At 48.5% G+C, this 15860-nt stretch overlaps 1 protein-coding gene across 2 annotated transcripts in view; it reads right to left on the minus strand.

The window, feature by feature from the left end:
• Positions 1–15860, minus strand: part of LASP1 (LIM and SH3 protein 1) — a 54311-nt gene that overhangs the window by 23165 nt on the left and 15286 nt on the right. For both annotated transcript variants that reach the window (XM_030541219.1, XM_030541220.1), the window contains exon 3: positions 1917–2001. In XM_030541219.1, the coding sequence (XP_030397079.1) occupies positions 1917–2001 (85 nt within the window). The remainder of the gene's footprint in view (positions 1–1916; positions 2002–15860) is intronic.

Here is a 15860-nt window from a genome sequence, read left to right on the forward strand (position 1 = left end):
CGGAAGTGCCTGGAGATAGGCAGAGGAGTGGGGATGCGCTGCGCTGGGGGGGTGGGCGGCAGGTGAGGAAGAGCTTGCAGGCCACAGGAAATAACTCAGTGGGCCATGTGTTTGAGACCCCTGGACTAGATGATCCCAATGGTGATCCCTACTGGCCTTATAATCTAAGAATTCCTCTAAGTAGAATAGATCCAGTGGGGAATTGCAGGGACACCAGCGCCAGCGAGGTCCTACATAATCTTTGTGCCCAATGGGGATATGCTAGAGAATCTCCTGGGGCAGTACTCCAATGGGGAAAAAAAGTAGCACTGGCTGAAGCAACCTGAGCAGTGAACTCTTGGGTTCTTCTGTTACGCTGGAGAAGCAGCACTTGCCTCCCCCAATAGCTCCAGGAGGCCCAAAGCAAGTCTTGACTGTTCAGGCAAAGTTGCATTTGTGCAAGTCAGAGAGTTGTTGGGAAACTTGCTGTGAGGAAGGGACCTTACAAAAGCAGATGTTTCAAAACGAGAGCTGAAGGGCCTCTCCCAAAAGATACCCCAGCAGCCAGCATCTGCCCTGTGACCTAGCTCCCTCCCCCTCCAGCAGGGAAGCCATTCCCAGCAAGCTGCCTTTTAGCTCCTGGCACTTCTCACTTAATGGGAAAGAGAGAAGGAAGGTCATGGTGCTCTTCACAGCACAGCGGGGAGGGGAACGCACTGATCCTGAATGATGCCTGCTCACCCTGAACACAGCACTAAGGCAAGTCTCGGGTGGTACATCCCTTGCCTGGATCTTTTCAAGCCCAATAGTGCCTCTGTTAAGCTTCTGCAGAGCCAGGCCAGCATGCCTTGGTGAGGCCCTCAAAAGCAGGCTGTTAACCCCTTTTCACCAAAAGGAGGGGAAATAGGGTAATCAGATTCTCAGTGCAACTGCCACATTCTCATGCATGTGTGACAAGCCAAAAATTGCTCCTGGATGCGTTTTCCTGCCATGGCAGAGTATTCTGGCACTAATCCGAGGCTATGTTGCTGCCTCAAAAATCAGAGGCATAACAGCTCAGGACAGTCAGAGTTCTATAATTTGGCAGCAGCCATGAAATCCAGGCCTTGAGGTCATCTCCTCTGGCTTGGACTCCCTCGCACAGCCCTGCTCCCTACTCTCATATCTCAGCAGTGCCAAGGGATAGTGAGTAGGCTGAGAATTCACACTACAGAAGGCCAGCTAGCCAAGCTGTTATTCCCAAACAAGCTACGCCCTGTTTAAAAGGAAACTCTACAGATCATGATCTAAGCTTTTGAGCTTCAAATGCTGCATATTTCAGGGCTCCAGGCTGGAAGAAGAGATCTTCTTGGCCCACCTCGAACCCTTAATAGATCTAAAGCCGAAGCCAGTTCCTATTGTGCCATCGGAAGTTAGGGTACTAATCCAGCTCAGAGCTCTATCTTGCAACTGGGGGCTCTTGATGACCCAGTTCTATCTCTGGATCACAGAATGGGAGGGGGTTGTCCAGACATGGCCCAAGCAAGCTCAGAGATTTGTACCACAGGGAGACTCTTGCACCACACCAGGTCCCATCTCTTCCTCCCCTCCAGTTTTCAGCCTTGGGAGCAAGTTGCCTATCTGGGGGGAGACAGCTCACAGCTTCATGTCATCAGGCCTGTTGGTCTAACCAGGAAGGAAAATGCTGGTATAATGAGAGAAGAAAAAGCAGACTATAGGACATCCTGGCTTCTCAGCTCAAAGAGATGCTGGACCATCAGGGCCAGGGTACTGGGACTAGACTGACCAATGGAATTGCCAGACTCGATCAGTCCATGAAATATTTCTGAAGTGACCCACCCCAGAATAAGCTAGGGATTGAGGGTCACCAGTGGCACAGTGAGGCAAGCTAGAGTGGCCAGGCAAAGGGTCAGGGAAACCTTGGACAGCATTCTTACCTGGCTCTGAAGCTCACTCTGCTGCTTTAGACGCAGGTTCTCCGGAGTGTCTGCCACCATGGTGAAGGACTGCTTCGGGTAGTGTCTGAGCGGAGAAGCAAGACCCTGTTAGCCATTACCAACCCAAAGCCCGGTCATAGCAAACTGAGCTCATGCAAGGGGCCACCCTGATGGACCTACCCCTAGGAATACATCAGCCCCACTCCTAACCCCTCCCATCCCCCAAGTTCAGTTCTTTGCTTCAGCCTTGAGCTCAACAAGGATTCGACAGGCCTCTAGACTGAATGCCTTTAGTTCTTCAAGTAGCTCCTCTGCTAAGAGTAGAGCTGCAGCATATTGTAAAGGCACCGATAGCAGCAGTGTGGCTAGAGGACTGCAGTCTTCAGGGCTGCTAACATGGTGCCTTTTGCTAGAATGGAGTCAGTTTACAAGGAAAGAGGTTTTAACTCTTTAAGAGGAGACTCTTTAGCACCCCCTCCCCTATCCCCTTCAAAGAGGCAGGAGAAAAACCTAATGTTTCTGGAAAGAGCCTAGCACGCCTTCCTGAAGCACGTCGATTGTACATTAAGCAGTGTAGTGGTCTCCATGTTAATGGCTGTAGGCCTGGCCTATGCAGATTTTTGTGCCTGTTTAGCTGTTTCAGCTAATTTTTTTTTTATTAAATAAACTCAAGTAATTAGAACAGTACAACCAGCACCACTGATGCAGTTCTACTGGTACAAAGGGCTCTTCTGCCAATGTAGACTATCAGTACAGTAATACAGCTAACCGTTTACCTACATCCACACTGGGGACTGTACTTCTTGGCTATTCTGGTACAGAATTAGCATTACCACTTGAGTTTAGACAAGCCCCAAGAACTCATTAACATGGGGGGTTCTGTACAACAACAGAACACCGTCAACCTTTGGCAGCTCGCCTAATTGCTGCTATCCCCAAGTGCTCTGCAGTAGCATCAGAATGTTACATGCAGCCATTGCATTAGACAACACAAATTAGCACTTAGAGAAACTTGAGTACTGAAGGCAAATGCTGAATCCTGCAGCTGGAAGACAAAAGGATGTTGGGAAGGGAGGCAACTCTCTCCATCTAAGCCAGGAAAGAGTTTGCGCTGCCTTCTTTACCTATGATTCAAGGCATCACTTGTGGCTCAGTTGTGCAAGAGCCCAAACTCCACCACAGGTACTAGGCACAGGTGACATTCTGAGCAGGACTTGAACAGGTCAGGACTAAGGTGCATTAGTAGATATGGAGTAGGAAAGCTGGCCCAGCACATGCCTGTGCTCTAAAAATACCAGAGAGTGGTGCTTAGTGTGGCTGAGGAATTTGCTCACCACTTCCCCACTGTCCAACAAGACAGGCCCAAAAAAGGAACCTGCCTTGCATTTATCTTGCTCTGCTCAGCCAATAAAAGTGTTGCAGGCAGGATTTATACCCGTGCTGTGTGCGATACACAGATGCTGATTCTTTCCTGGTATGGCTGATTGCCAGTTCTAATTGGCCATAGGTAAGTATTAACCCTCCGATACTGGTGCAGCCACCACTCTTACACCACTATCAAGCAATGCACTCTTCTGCATTACAATAAACTCCATGCATTGAAAAGCACAACTGCCACCAAAGTCAGTCTGGTCTTTTCCTTGCCTCCACATCTGGGGAAATTTAAGGAGAGGAGAGCTCCAAGACTAGTGCCTTTTCAAACTGCCTTGAAATTGGTTGTCATATGAGATCTTAACTATTTATGCACCAAACTCCCTGGGAAAGGTGTGCTGAGGAAACTCAAGCCTTAGCGGTGGTGTACCTGCTTTGTGGGATGGCAGAAGCTAGAAGATCCCACTGCAACACTCAGGTGTTGGGCAGGAGACAGTGAAGAGAGCAAGCTGCCTCAGTAGTTTGTCCTGGGAAACCTCTGATCCTTTCAGGCACAAGACAAAGGATAGGGAAATATGGATTGAAAAGCTGAAGAGATGCAGTAGTGCTGTGCGGTTCGGTGGTAGACCCAGGAATAGGAAGCAGGGGAGAGCCACTTCCTATTACAGCAAGGCCAATGGAAGCATAGGGTTGAAATGACACCTCAACTCCATGGAGGTAAAGTTCTTAAAGATCTACTAATGAAGCAGAGACCTACTGAGGTTCTGTGAAACCTACTGTTTCACGGTCATCTCTGGTGCCCCGGGAAGGAAGCAAATTCTCACGAGAAGCCATGGCATTTAGATGCTTATCAGCGGTCTGCGTTTATAATGTTAAACGCCCCACTCCTCCATGGTTTATTAGCTCTGGAAAGAGGTCATTGTGTCTCAACAACCTACTCCAGCCCTGTTCATAGAACGAACTGCAGTTGCTGAAGAAAGATCCAAGGAGGAAGGACTAGGTCTTTCTCTAAAGCGCCTTTTGCAGTTTTAAGCCTTTTTCTTGAAATCATGACATTCCCAATCCTGCAGGGGAATTTTGGCACAGCACTGAACATTGGCCTCTTTCTGTAGGCTCCAGCCAAGTGCCCTAAGCTACAAACAGAGAGGTCTGGTGTTATGGTGTTTTTGACCCCTCACCCAGCAAAGCAGATGGGGGGCACAACTTGGGTCCCCTTGTAACTGAATTAAGGCCCTGGAGAGTCCATGGTTTGAGTATCCCTTTAACAGGACACCCAGAATCCCATCTCCACTGCAGCTTGGGGTGGGGAGCAGGGGGGAGAATCTATTTTCACTTGTGTCATGTCATCTGTAAACTGGGGACCTGAAGAAGTAGGCAGGGAATTCAGAGCACAAAGCAGCACTCTGTGCACACCTCCCCCTGTCCACACCTCTGCCACACACACCAACTGTGACCCATAAGCACCACATTCGTCTTAGGTGAGAACCATTAGTGAGGCAGCAGAGTCCTAGCTGTCAGCTACTGCTTTTGCACAGCTCAGTCCTGGGGCAGGACAGCAGACAGACTTCTAAATAGACACCCAGCCGCAGGCCACTGCTCCTCTTCCTGCAACAGCAAATACCTGTGAGCACAGCAGCAGTGCAGGAAATTCAAGGTTAAAAATAGGTCCCTACCTTAGGTTTCAGAAAAAAGCCAGAACCCTTTCTAGAGTGTAAAAAGCAACAAGAAACAATATGCTGTCTTCTCCCCTTCCCCAATCCTGCAGTGCTATCTTAGGCACACAACCTCTCTCCCCCAGTCAGCTGTCTGAGAAGCATAGCAGCAGACAGTCCATTCCCCGGGCTCCCCCAAACACACCCCTGCACAAATTCCTAGTAGCAGGTGATGTTACAAACGAGCTGTGCCCTGTCAGCAGAGACAGTGACACTCTGGCTTGAGAGTGGGTACAGAAATTATAGCTAAGTGGCCTTTAAATCTCTGCAGAAAGGAAAATATTCTCCCCACCTCCAGCCACATTCACAAGCAGAAAACTACCACGTGCTTCAGGAGACTGGCCCCCCACACCACAGGGTGTGGAGCAGAGATACAGACAGGACAAACCTGCTCATCCCTGCACTGCCCAACCAGAAGTCTGGCTAAATGAGAGATTTAGAAGGGGGTGGGAACTAGTTTTACAGCATCTACAGACTGCTCACTGCTTAAACCAAGGTGTTTTTTTTTAAATTCCAATTCAGATTAATCTGATTAGAGTAGATATACATGGTGTGTACAGATGACCCCTGCTGCTCTCCACATCCCAATGCAGACTGCAAAGCCCTACAGATGCAGCTATGTACTCGGTCTGAACACAACAGCAGGGTTCTGCTCAGTGGCTATCACCCAGAACAGCAGAAGAAGGGTGTGGCCTTCAACAAGAAAGCTCAGTTCCCTTTGAGAGCACTGGGAGCTTCTGGCTGGGTGCTCCTCACCTGCCATTCGACCCACTTAAACATGTAAAAAAAATAAAAAATAAAAAAAATCTGGCCTTCCATTTAAGTCAGGCCATCAATGCTAGCCAGCAAGTGGCAGTAGCAAGGTGACTAAAATGTCAGTCTAGCCACAATGTCATCTATGCTTGCCCCAGGCAGAGTTTAAAAAGCTTGTTAAAAGTCCTGACCAATGGATTTTTAAAGAGGAAAGAAGTCTCGGGGGGACAGCTTGGCTGTTGCTGGCACAGATCTTACTCCATCTTTAGACCTGTCTACCCCACTGTTAGCAAGTTTCCCTGGGCTTCGTGGAAGGGTTTCAATGAGAGAAGAAGAGTTCTAAATGGGTTAGATGCCAAACTCAGGACACGTCTACACTACAGCATAAAATCGAAATTATTAAAACCGGTTTTATAAAAATCGATTTTACGCGTCCACACTAGGGCACATTAATTCAGTGGTGTGCGTCCATGGTCCTAGGCTACCATCAATTTCTGGAGCGGTGCACTCTGGGTAGCTCAGTAAAAGAATGAAACCAATAACTTCGATTTCCGTCCACACTAACCCTAAATCGATATAGTAATATCGATTTTAGGGTTACTCCTCTCGTTGGGGAGGAGTACAGAAATCGATTTTAAGAGCTCTTAAAATCGATTTAAAGTGCCTTGTAGTATGGACGGGTACAGCGTTAAATCGATTTAACATTGTAGTGTGGACCAGGCCTCGGATAGTATTCGGCTAGCACAGATCTCAAACCTAAAGGTTACTGTGCTGGGGAAAAAATAAAGGAAGAGTCTAACAACTGGCTTTAAATGCAGTTAACATGGTTTCAAACCTAGCTGAGAGAGGGCCTAAGAAGGGGTGAGGCTCAGGACCCCAATACAAGAAATGTGAAAGCTGGCAGGAGCATATGGTTGGGGGAGGGGGGAGGAAGATAGAAGATGTGAGGAAGTGGCTGCTAATCAGTCAGTCATCGGTGGTGCAGAAGTGGTAAGGTTGGATATACATATCAAAGAGATTTAGATTTAACCTGAACCATGCTACTAGGAGACCCTGTTCAGAGCACTGTTGTAGCCCAATTGTTTCCTGCCACTGTTTTTATTCCCTGATTCAAAGGCTAAGCTAGGGACAGAGTTGGTCCTGACACTGTACAAAGGCAGAAGAAATCTCACTTCATGACAGGATTTAGCCTGTAACAGGCTCCAGAACATGGTACCAGAGTTGTGACACTGGTACCACCGGTCTCGGCTGTTCCAGGCAGCATGTGGAGATGATGCAAGCCCTCTCCAGTGAGGCCTGGAATTCTAGTGCATCACATCTCTGAATCTCCTAGGGATGGTGTTTCCCCACCCCCATATTGCCATTTCCTCCTCTCTGCTGCCCTCCCCACCCCATTCCTTCCCTAGGAGACTCTCAATGCCAGAAGCAGAGTCGAAGTTTCTTTCGACATTTCAGACTGAAAGTGACAAGGCTGCAGTTCAGTTAGAAGCAGACCCTGTTACACTTTTACTGCAAGTGTTGAGCCTAGCCAAATGTAGTGTGTTAATCCAGTAACGCACAGCCTCAGTTTATTGGGGAAGGAGAAGACAGTTCGGGCCTCGCTCTCCTGCTCTTTCCTCACACTGCTAGGAAGAGGCTGCCAGATTCCAAGCTGCTCCCCATACCAAGCAATTGAGCTACAAGGCAGACTCCCCTTTCATGGTAACGAGTGCAGTCTAAGAACCCAAAACAGGATCCAAAAGCCAAGCCGGCTTCTGTGTTGGTAGGTTTGAGAGCCAGAAGATTCTTCAGGCCAACTCTGACTTCACTTATAGCCAGCCACCTTGAAGACATTGGGTTGCCCAGGTCTGACACTGCAATTAGAATAGAATAGACCCCAGCTTCCCTCTCCCATGATATCCGTGGGACTGAAGTGTCACCAATATCAGCTGATCTGACTATATGCACAGAGAACACATCTGCGAAGTAAGGTGGTGAGATCAGTAGCCCCTCTTCTAATGAGAGCTACATTAGGACTATGGTTCACTTTTTGGAGAGTGACACCTCCCCTGACATACCAGATCTCACTGATGAATGGAGGGAGGGTAGAAACCCTTTCTTAACCCAGAAAATGAGGAAACCTTTATACATTCAGGCCAGCCAAGGAAGCTGCTGCACTGCAGTAAGATATATGGGTTCTGTGAAGGGGAAATGCAGTTTGTAAAAATCTCACACATACTGGCAAGAATGGATCTGCATTTATGGTTCAGTCATGGCCCATGAGCTTCATGCTATCTGCTAGCACTGAGAGCCTCATCGTTAGGTTACTATGGTAACTGCATCCGATGCTCTGGGCATGCTAATGCAAGAGCGCCAGAACTCCCAACCGTGGCCTCAGGGTGTTAGTGTGAGAGAAGTGATGGTCATAGCATTGAAAAAAAGCTTTTACCTGGTGAGGGAATTTAAATCCCTCTCAAGGAGCTGGTTTATTTGTTTTTTTTTTTGTGCTGGTCTGGTTAAGAGACTCAGGGGGCCTTCCTTCACTAGGAAACACACTTCAAGGGCATGTTTTACAGTTTCAGTCAGGTTCTACCCCCAACCCCAAAAAGTCAATTTGTTTTGCTTGTACACCAAGACATGCTTGAAAACAGATCTTAAAGCTCCCGGTATAGCACATCAGAGGCATTTGCAGGTCAAGTGCAGCATGTACATTCAGCTCACACCAACCCCAATATATTTTGCAGAGCAATCAGATAGAAGAAGTCAGCTGTTATGTATACGTCACCCTCTCCGGTCTGTAGGCCCTAATATGGAACACTCACTGCTGGTTGTAACCTCAGTCTCCCATGCAGGTCTCCCAGGGAGACATTGAGCCCACTAAGGATCTCCCTTGTGATCTGCCTGCCAGGATTTTAGACAGGCCTCCAGAAAGGCAGCTAGCCCTCCCAACATTCTCAAGAGGGCTTTATCAACAAGGACTAGTTAAATATCTGCTTTTTGTAAGTGGGGAAATCAAGGCAGAAATGACATAGTTTGCCCCAAGGCCAAGGGGAGAAAGGATTAGAATTCAGGACTGTGCAATGCAACTACTGGACTACCTGTTTTTTTGGTTCAATGCCAAAACAGTTTGACAGAAGTGAATACTGCTCTGAACACGGGAATAGAACAGGGCTGCCCAGAGGATTCAGGAGGCCTGGGGCAAAGCAATTTCAGGGGCCCCTTCCATTAAAAAAAAAAATAAAAAAAATAAAAAAATTGCAATACTATATTCTCATGGGGGCGCCTGTGGGGCCTGGGGCCAATTGCCCCAATTCCCCCCCCCCCCCCCCCCCCCCGGGCAGCCCTGGAATAGAAAGCTGTGCAAGTGCCCACGCCACCAGGGAAGCAGTCTGGCTAGATCAGACATGACTATATAAAAGAATAAGCAAGCACATGAACCTTCTCCCCAGATTTTACATCACCGCACTCATGATCATAGGCATGAGACAGAAGGGCTGCCTGATTAAGAACAGACATTTAAATCCTTTGTGAGTCTAAGGCAGGGAGTTACTGATTTAGAGCATTGGCCCTAGCCAGTCACCCACTCACAAAAGTCATTGCTTCCCAGTATAAACACAGGAGCCTGTATTCTTGGAACAAGGCAGAAAGAATCATCTCATATACATGAGAATCAGTAACAGAAACAGGCAGCAATAAATTAAACCTTAATGAGAAAGCACAGGGTAAGCAGTCTTGGTTCAGCAACAGAATACAAGGCAGCATGCGTGGGAATGACAGCTCTGCTCTCTCCCCCCTCACCATCTTCGGGGCTTCACAGGGAAGGCAAGTTTTTCATCACATGCCATCGGAGGTCTCCTGGTGGGGTGGCGGAGAACCATGGTGTATTCCTTGGCTTAGAGGGCCGAAATCAGAAACCAAGAAAGGAGTGTAGTGGCCAGCGTCCCTGTTCCAGCCTTCCCCATCAGCGAGGCCCAGTCTTGGCAAATGAGGTCCCCATCACTCATGTTCCAGAAGGAAGAGACCCTGCCTTTTCCTTCCAAATGCACAGCAAGCAACCCCTCCTGAGCACCGAAGTAGTTAGTTTGGCACAGACAATCCCGTTGCACATGGAACAACATGTTCCACCGCATCTCCTTCTGGGCATTTGAGTCTCCATGTGGATATCCTTTAAGAAAAGGGAGCAGCATCCCCCACACATCCAGTCAGTTTCCAAAGAGACTGCACTACGAGATTAACAGCAGTGCACATCTATAAGCCAGGCATCTATTCTCAGGGCCCATTTCCAGGCAACAGAGCAATGCCACAGCTAGACCGTTAACCTCTGTCTGTGCCGTAGGTTAAACCTGACTCCTGGAATACTGAATTCTTCAGACCTAAACTGGACTGGATGCCCCATCTCACACCCCCCAAGAGGGCAACTGGCTAATATTTGCCCTGATTAGCAGAGTAAAAGACCCAGGTGAGAGTACCTTGGAAATTCAGGGGAAGATTCACTTTGAGGTTAAGTCTAGACTGCAATACAAGGCACTGCATGGGTTGATGTACTCCCACTAGTGCAGCCAAGGATAGCTGTGTAGACCGGCTTCAGTACAGGCTAGCAACTCAAGTAGGTGCCTAGGGCCCCTGCTGTGTTTGTACAGCCTGCACCGAAACCTGTGCTGATGCATCTACAGTGCTGCAGTCATGTCTCAGATCGCAGGAGACATCCCCTAAGAGGAAAAGCCAAACCAGAACCCTTCTGGTTCCTTTCTGCAGGTCTTCACTGCAGCTAGGAGTGAGCCTCCCAGCCCAGATAGACAGACATGGGCTAGCAGTGCTCGAGTAAAATAAAAATAGCAATGTGGTGGTGGGGCTCAGGGTCTCAAGGCCGCCCTGCTGCTACATGGAAGAAGAGGAACACTTTCCCGGGGAAGGTTTTTAGACACAGGCAACTGAGAGGACGAATACAGAGAAACTTGAGTCTAGTCACTGTGACTAACTGAAAGGAAGTAATTAGTCCCACCCACCCTCAGAGGTGAGGTTTGTGTAGAGTCTGCTGCTAAGTGATAGTAACTTGACAAAAATACTAACCTTTCAATGACAGACACAGCTGATACATCCATTTAAGTCATTATGTTTACAACTACAGTGACATGGAGGCAGAAGCCTGGGTTCCGCTCTGACTACCAACTGCATGTGGCCTCGGAGCAAGTCACTTTGCCTGTAGGGAAGAGGAAGTATCGAAAGAGACTTCCCCTTGTCCGAGGCTCTGAGTGTGCTGAAGGGGCAGGGTTTGAAGAGGGGACTGGAGGTAGTGAATTGAGTCTCAAGCATGAAAGCCATGCAGGGGTCGTGGAACGGAAGTTGTTTGGTGCCACGCAGAAATGCTGCCAATTCTGGTGTAGTAAACTACAAAACCTAGGGGCAGTAAGAACAAAGCGAGAAAGCAGGGACAGCGAGGATAGGAGATGACCTCCCAGCCTGGTGCACACCTGTGTCTCAGCGGCTTTAGCAGCAATGCAGATGCAGACAGATTTTAATATCGGTTCTGCTGATAAGGAGACAGCCCCAACAGACAGAGGGGGATTTGCCTCACACTTCAGGGCTCTTGGATGGAGGTTGTCAGTAGCTGCTGAGCCTGATTAGAGTTTAATGAATTGACAAATGGGATGCCCCCCTCCCCAAATCCCCACCACAGGGGGTGGCTGTCAGATTAAGGGAATGGTATTTAAATATGTGGGGCAGAGAGAGACATGTGACCACATAAAGCCTCAGTGCTCTCGCAGCAGGATCTTCCTTCTCCAGCCTTGTTGTTCAGGACCAACAGAACAACACCCCCTTTAATCCGGCTCCCTGGGCCCAGCGTGATTACATACAATGGGAGAGATAGTAAAAACCTTCCCCAAACCCCATGCAAGCCACACCCAACATAATCAGCTCAGATCTAGGAGGAGAGAGGACAAGTACACAGCTCTGGCAGGGAAAGAAAATCCCCAACCTGACCCGCTTTCAGATGCTGCCAGTCCTGCTCAAGCAGGAAATTAGACCAATGCAGTTGTCGTTGAGAACTCTGGTTTCTGCACCCAGCAAGAAACAGCACAGATCCCTTTGTGGGCTATCTGTATTACATCTACACATATGGAGAGTCCCCTGCCCTGAAAAGTTCCTCTCTTAGTAAAGAAGATCTCCTCCTAGGAAGCAAGATTGCTACAGAATCCCACCCTAGCTCATAAGACTTCCTATAGGAACCTTTGTAGGAGGTCCTTAAGAGGCTACCAGTAGCTCAGCTGCATCAGCATAGACAAGGCTCTGATACATATATGATTTTTAAATCATGTCGAAGTAAAACTGGTCAGAGCTATGAAAGTGCACTTTGACTCTACTCTGGCTCTTGCCGAGTTCTTAAAGTGCTATCAACATGAAAGTTGGTTTGCTGCTGTTCATTTCAAATCCTAGGATTACTTCAAGAGGTCGCTACATTTCCTGTTTACTTTGTACATTAAATGCACTTTGACTTGCTGGGTTTGCAATTTCCCTGGTACAATCAGTTTCTCCTAGCTTTCACCCCACCACAGGCAGGGAATTCACACCGGATCTTACACAGAGCCATCAAGAATTGACAGTGGAAGTCAGCTCCAGTCCAAGACCTGAGGCTCCTGAAGTAGAGATTGTAAACCAAGCACCTCCTAAGGCTACAGGAAAAGACTTTCCAGTACACTGAGCAGAGGTGGCCATCTCAATTTCACCCTTCTCTTGGGTCAGGTTTACTGGCAACTCATGAACCAGAGAAGATGTGGCTGGGTTGTTTCCCGCCCCCAGACCCAGGACTGGCAGTTTGCAACACTTGAGTTCAAATCAAGCTTGCTCTCACCAAGGCAAAAGATTTGTAGTCTGTCCCTTCTTCAGGTCAGACCTGCCCTTTAAGACCAATGAGGACTTCAATAACTCAGACATAGGTTAGGGGTTTGTTACTGAAGTGGATGGGTGAGATTCTGTGCCCTGCGTTGTGCAGGAGGTTAGACTAGATGATCGTAATGGCCCCTTCTGACCTTACAGTCTATGAATAAATCAGGGAGCAGACTCCCAAAGGTGGAAACTTGATCCTTGCCACCCAAGATTCTCAAAAGGCATTTGGGAACTTAACTCATTGAAATAGATGGGAGTTACATGCCTAAATGTTTTTTAGTATCTGGGCTGTCCATGCTGCTGTTCAAGCTGAGAAGAGACAGTGTGAAGATTGTTCCTACCATCATGGCCTCTACTAGACTAGAACATTGTATTAGTGACTAGTTCTAATGTGACTGGTCCATATAGCAAAGTTGGTAGAACCACAGTTGCTGGAATGGGATTTAAACACCAGTGTCGCTGGTGCCTTGGACAGATCTGAATAGTAAGGAGGGTTGTGGGTAGGGTGACCAGATGTCCTGATTTTATAGGGACAGTCCTGATATTTGGGTCTCTTATATTGTCTCCTATTACCCCTCCTCCCCTGCCCCTGTCCTGATTTTTCACACTTGCCCTCTGATCACCCTAGTTGTGGTGTTTAGTTCCCCCACTGTCCACGAACATCTAACCCCTAGCCTGAAATGCAGCATGCCTTCTCTCTAAGGGGACAAGTCACCTTTTCCCAGCTGTATTCAGGCTTCAGTAAGAGTTAAACAAAGGAAGTAATAGACTGGATTTTTGGCAAAGCAGAAAGACACAGTTGCCCTTTCAGAGAGCTTTCCAGAGCTGCTAATTCTTGGGAACAAAAAAAACTTTATTTTTGAAAACCTGTTTATTTTTAAAGATACCTCCTCCCTGCTGCAGAGGGCCTGCAAGCCTCTAGCTGCACTGGGAGTGGCTGCTTTGGGGAAGGGACCTCAGTTCCTCAAAAGTATTCTAGGGAGAGGCTGCTGAGGTGGCTACACCAGCTCTCCATGAGTACAGCAGAGCAGCAGACATTTGCAGCCTGCCTAAGGAACTGGATTCAAATTAGGTAGTTGAGACAGGCAGCTAGGAAGTTGAGAGTGAAGTTTCATTCAATGGGTCTCACTGAGATCTCCACCTTTTACCTCCCATCACAGCCTCCTCTTGGGAATTAGGGCCATGGCACTACGAGTGGGTATTCTGCAGCAGACTGTTCTCCACTAACTGCGGCAGGGAGCCCCTGTGCCTCTCTTCGAGGGAATGAATCCCCCTGTCCCCCTTCAGCGTGGCAGATCCAGCAATATTAAGGCCAAAACAGGATTCTTCCTTACATGTGTCAAGTGAAAGTGAGTGTTTTCTAGGCTACTCAGACTGGTTCCTGCCCCTAGGAAAAGAGAAAAAAATAAATCAAGGGACTTTCCATGGGGGTGGGAGCAGACAGTGTGCTGGCACCACATCACGGGAGTCCCAGCCTGCGGTGATCCTGATGCATTTAGGGGCTACCTGGCCCTTAGTCTCCTGGGCAAAGGGCACAAGCCTCCCAGTCAGGTAGGAGTTACACTGCTCTGCCAGGGTGGCTCAGACAGCTCTGTAGCTAGTACAGATCAGACCCCTTTTAGAGGAGGATGTATTCCATAATTTTGGAGAAAGAAACGGTAGCCCAGGTGAGGGGGAGTCAGCTCTCACCTCCACAGCTTCCAGGTAGGCCTTCAACAAACTAAGCCAAGGAAAACTGCCTGGAAGAAGGGGCTTCACAACCTCAGTCTCACCCCACTCCCCTTTCATCATTTGACTGACAATATCAAGCTGTGCACACCCAGTTGTCCCCACACAGGGAGATGTGGTCAACAGCCTGAGCTGAGTGAATGGGTGGACCAGAGCCTGGAGTGAGGGCCCCTCCATCACCAGCAAGCTTCTGAGGTTACTTATGGGAACAAAATGGGAGCTGCAAAGAAGTCGGATTTTTCCAGAAGTTATTTTGGCATCAAGGGGGTTAAGCAAGATCTAGGATGTCAATACACTCCCACCTCAGCAAGGTCCAGAGGAAGGGATGGGCAGACCGCAAGAGGAGGAGTTGCAAGTGGTCACAAGGAACTGCCAGGTCTCCTGCACTTAGTTCCACCACTGACATGCTGTGTGGCCTTGGGAGAAAGTTGCCACTGTGTTTCAGTTTCCCCTTGCCTAAGAAAGTAGAGGCCTCACAAGATTTGTGTCAGTGTTCAAGGGCTTTGGGCCCTCAGGAAAAGGTGCCTGATCAGCAAAGCTAGACTGTGAGCTCCTTACAGACAGGAGAAATGCTCTGAGCAGCAGCCTCTCATAGTACTGTGCTAACAAGCTAGTTCAGCCAAGCCATGACACATCCTCATTTAAAAAAAGAGGGGGTTGTGATTGGAGGGTAAAGTGAAACCTGCCCCTCAATCTTTGCTATGCCTTAGTCTTGTTCAGCTGCCTTCTCAAATTGCCACCATGCTCCTAGCTAACCCAATGGTCCATAGACATATGGGCCCAGTGCCCTCAGGTTACCAGCCTGGGAGCTCTCTCCCTGCAGAGGAAGGCTGCTGAACTTCTCTATTCCCCATCCTTTTGCTAGAGCAAGTGCATATGGCTCCCCTCCCAAGGGCACCGACTTGTGTCATGAGACACTTTCTCTCTAAGGAGCCAGCAGCAGCAGATTAGGCCATAGTCTCTTGGGCAAGGCCACCATAGGCCTGAGACTGTTGGCAGAACAGTCTTGCCCCACCAAAGCCAGGGAGCAACTGGGGTGCAAAGCAACCCACAAGACAAGCTGGGCTTCCCAGTGCTGCTTTATTGCATTTCAACAATGTCCTTTAGATAGCGGCCGGCTGCATTAGTGACTCAGGTGATTAGATGCCCCATGAAAGAGAAACAGATCTGCTAGGGGAAGTTATTGAGCAGGAGACAGAACAAGAGCCTCTGACAACCACCACTGTTATGTCAGTCAAGATCCCATGCCAACTCCGCTTCAGCTTTCAAGTTTCTTCCCACAGAGATGAGTAAGCCCAAGCCCCCCTCCCCCAATTATGCAGGGAGGTTAAGTGCATTGATGCTAAGGAGGACAAGCAAGAGGCACAGAGCCAGTCCTCCAGGTGGCACCCACTGTGCAGAGAACTAATGGGTCTGGCAGCTGGGGCCAGTGGCTTTATCTGTGAGAAGTCTTGGCTCCATTGAGAGCACTCATGGGCTTCAACCAGAGAAAATCATTCCCTGAGACTTCTATAAA

The sequence above is a fragment of the Gopherus evgoodei genome, chromosome 23, assembly GCF_007399415.2.
Source record: "Gopherus evgoodei ecotype Sinaloan lineage chromosome 23, rGopEvg1_v1.p, whole genome shotgun sequence".
In the NCBI taxonomy this organism is placed as follows: Eukaryota; Metazoa; Chordata; order Testudines; family Testudinidae; genus Gopherus; species Gopherus evgoodei.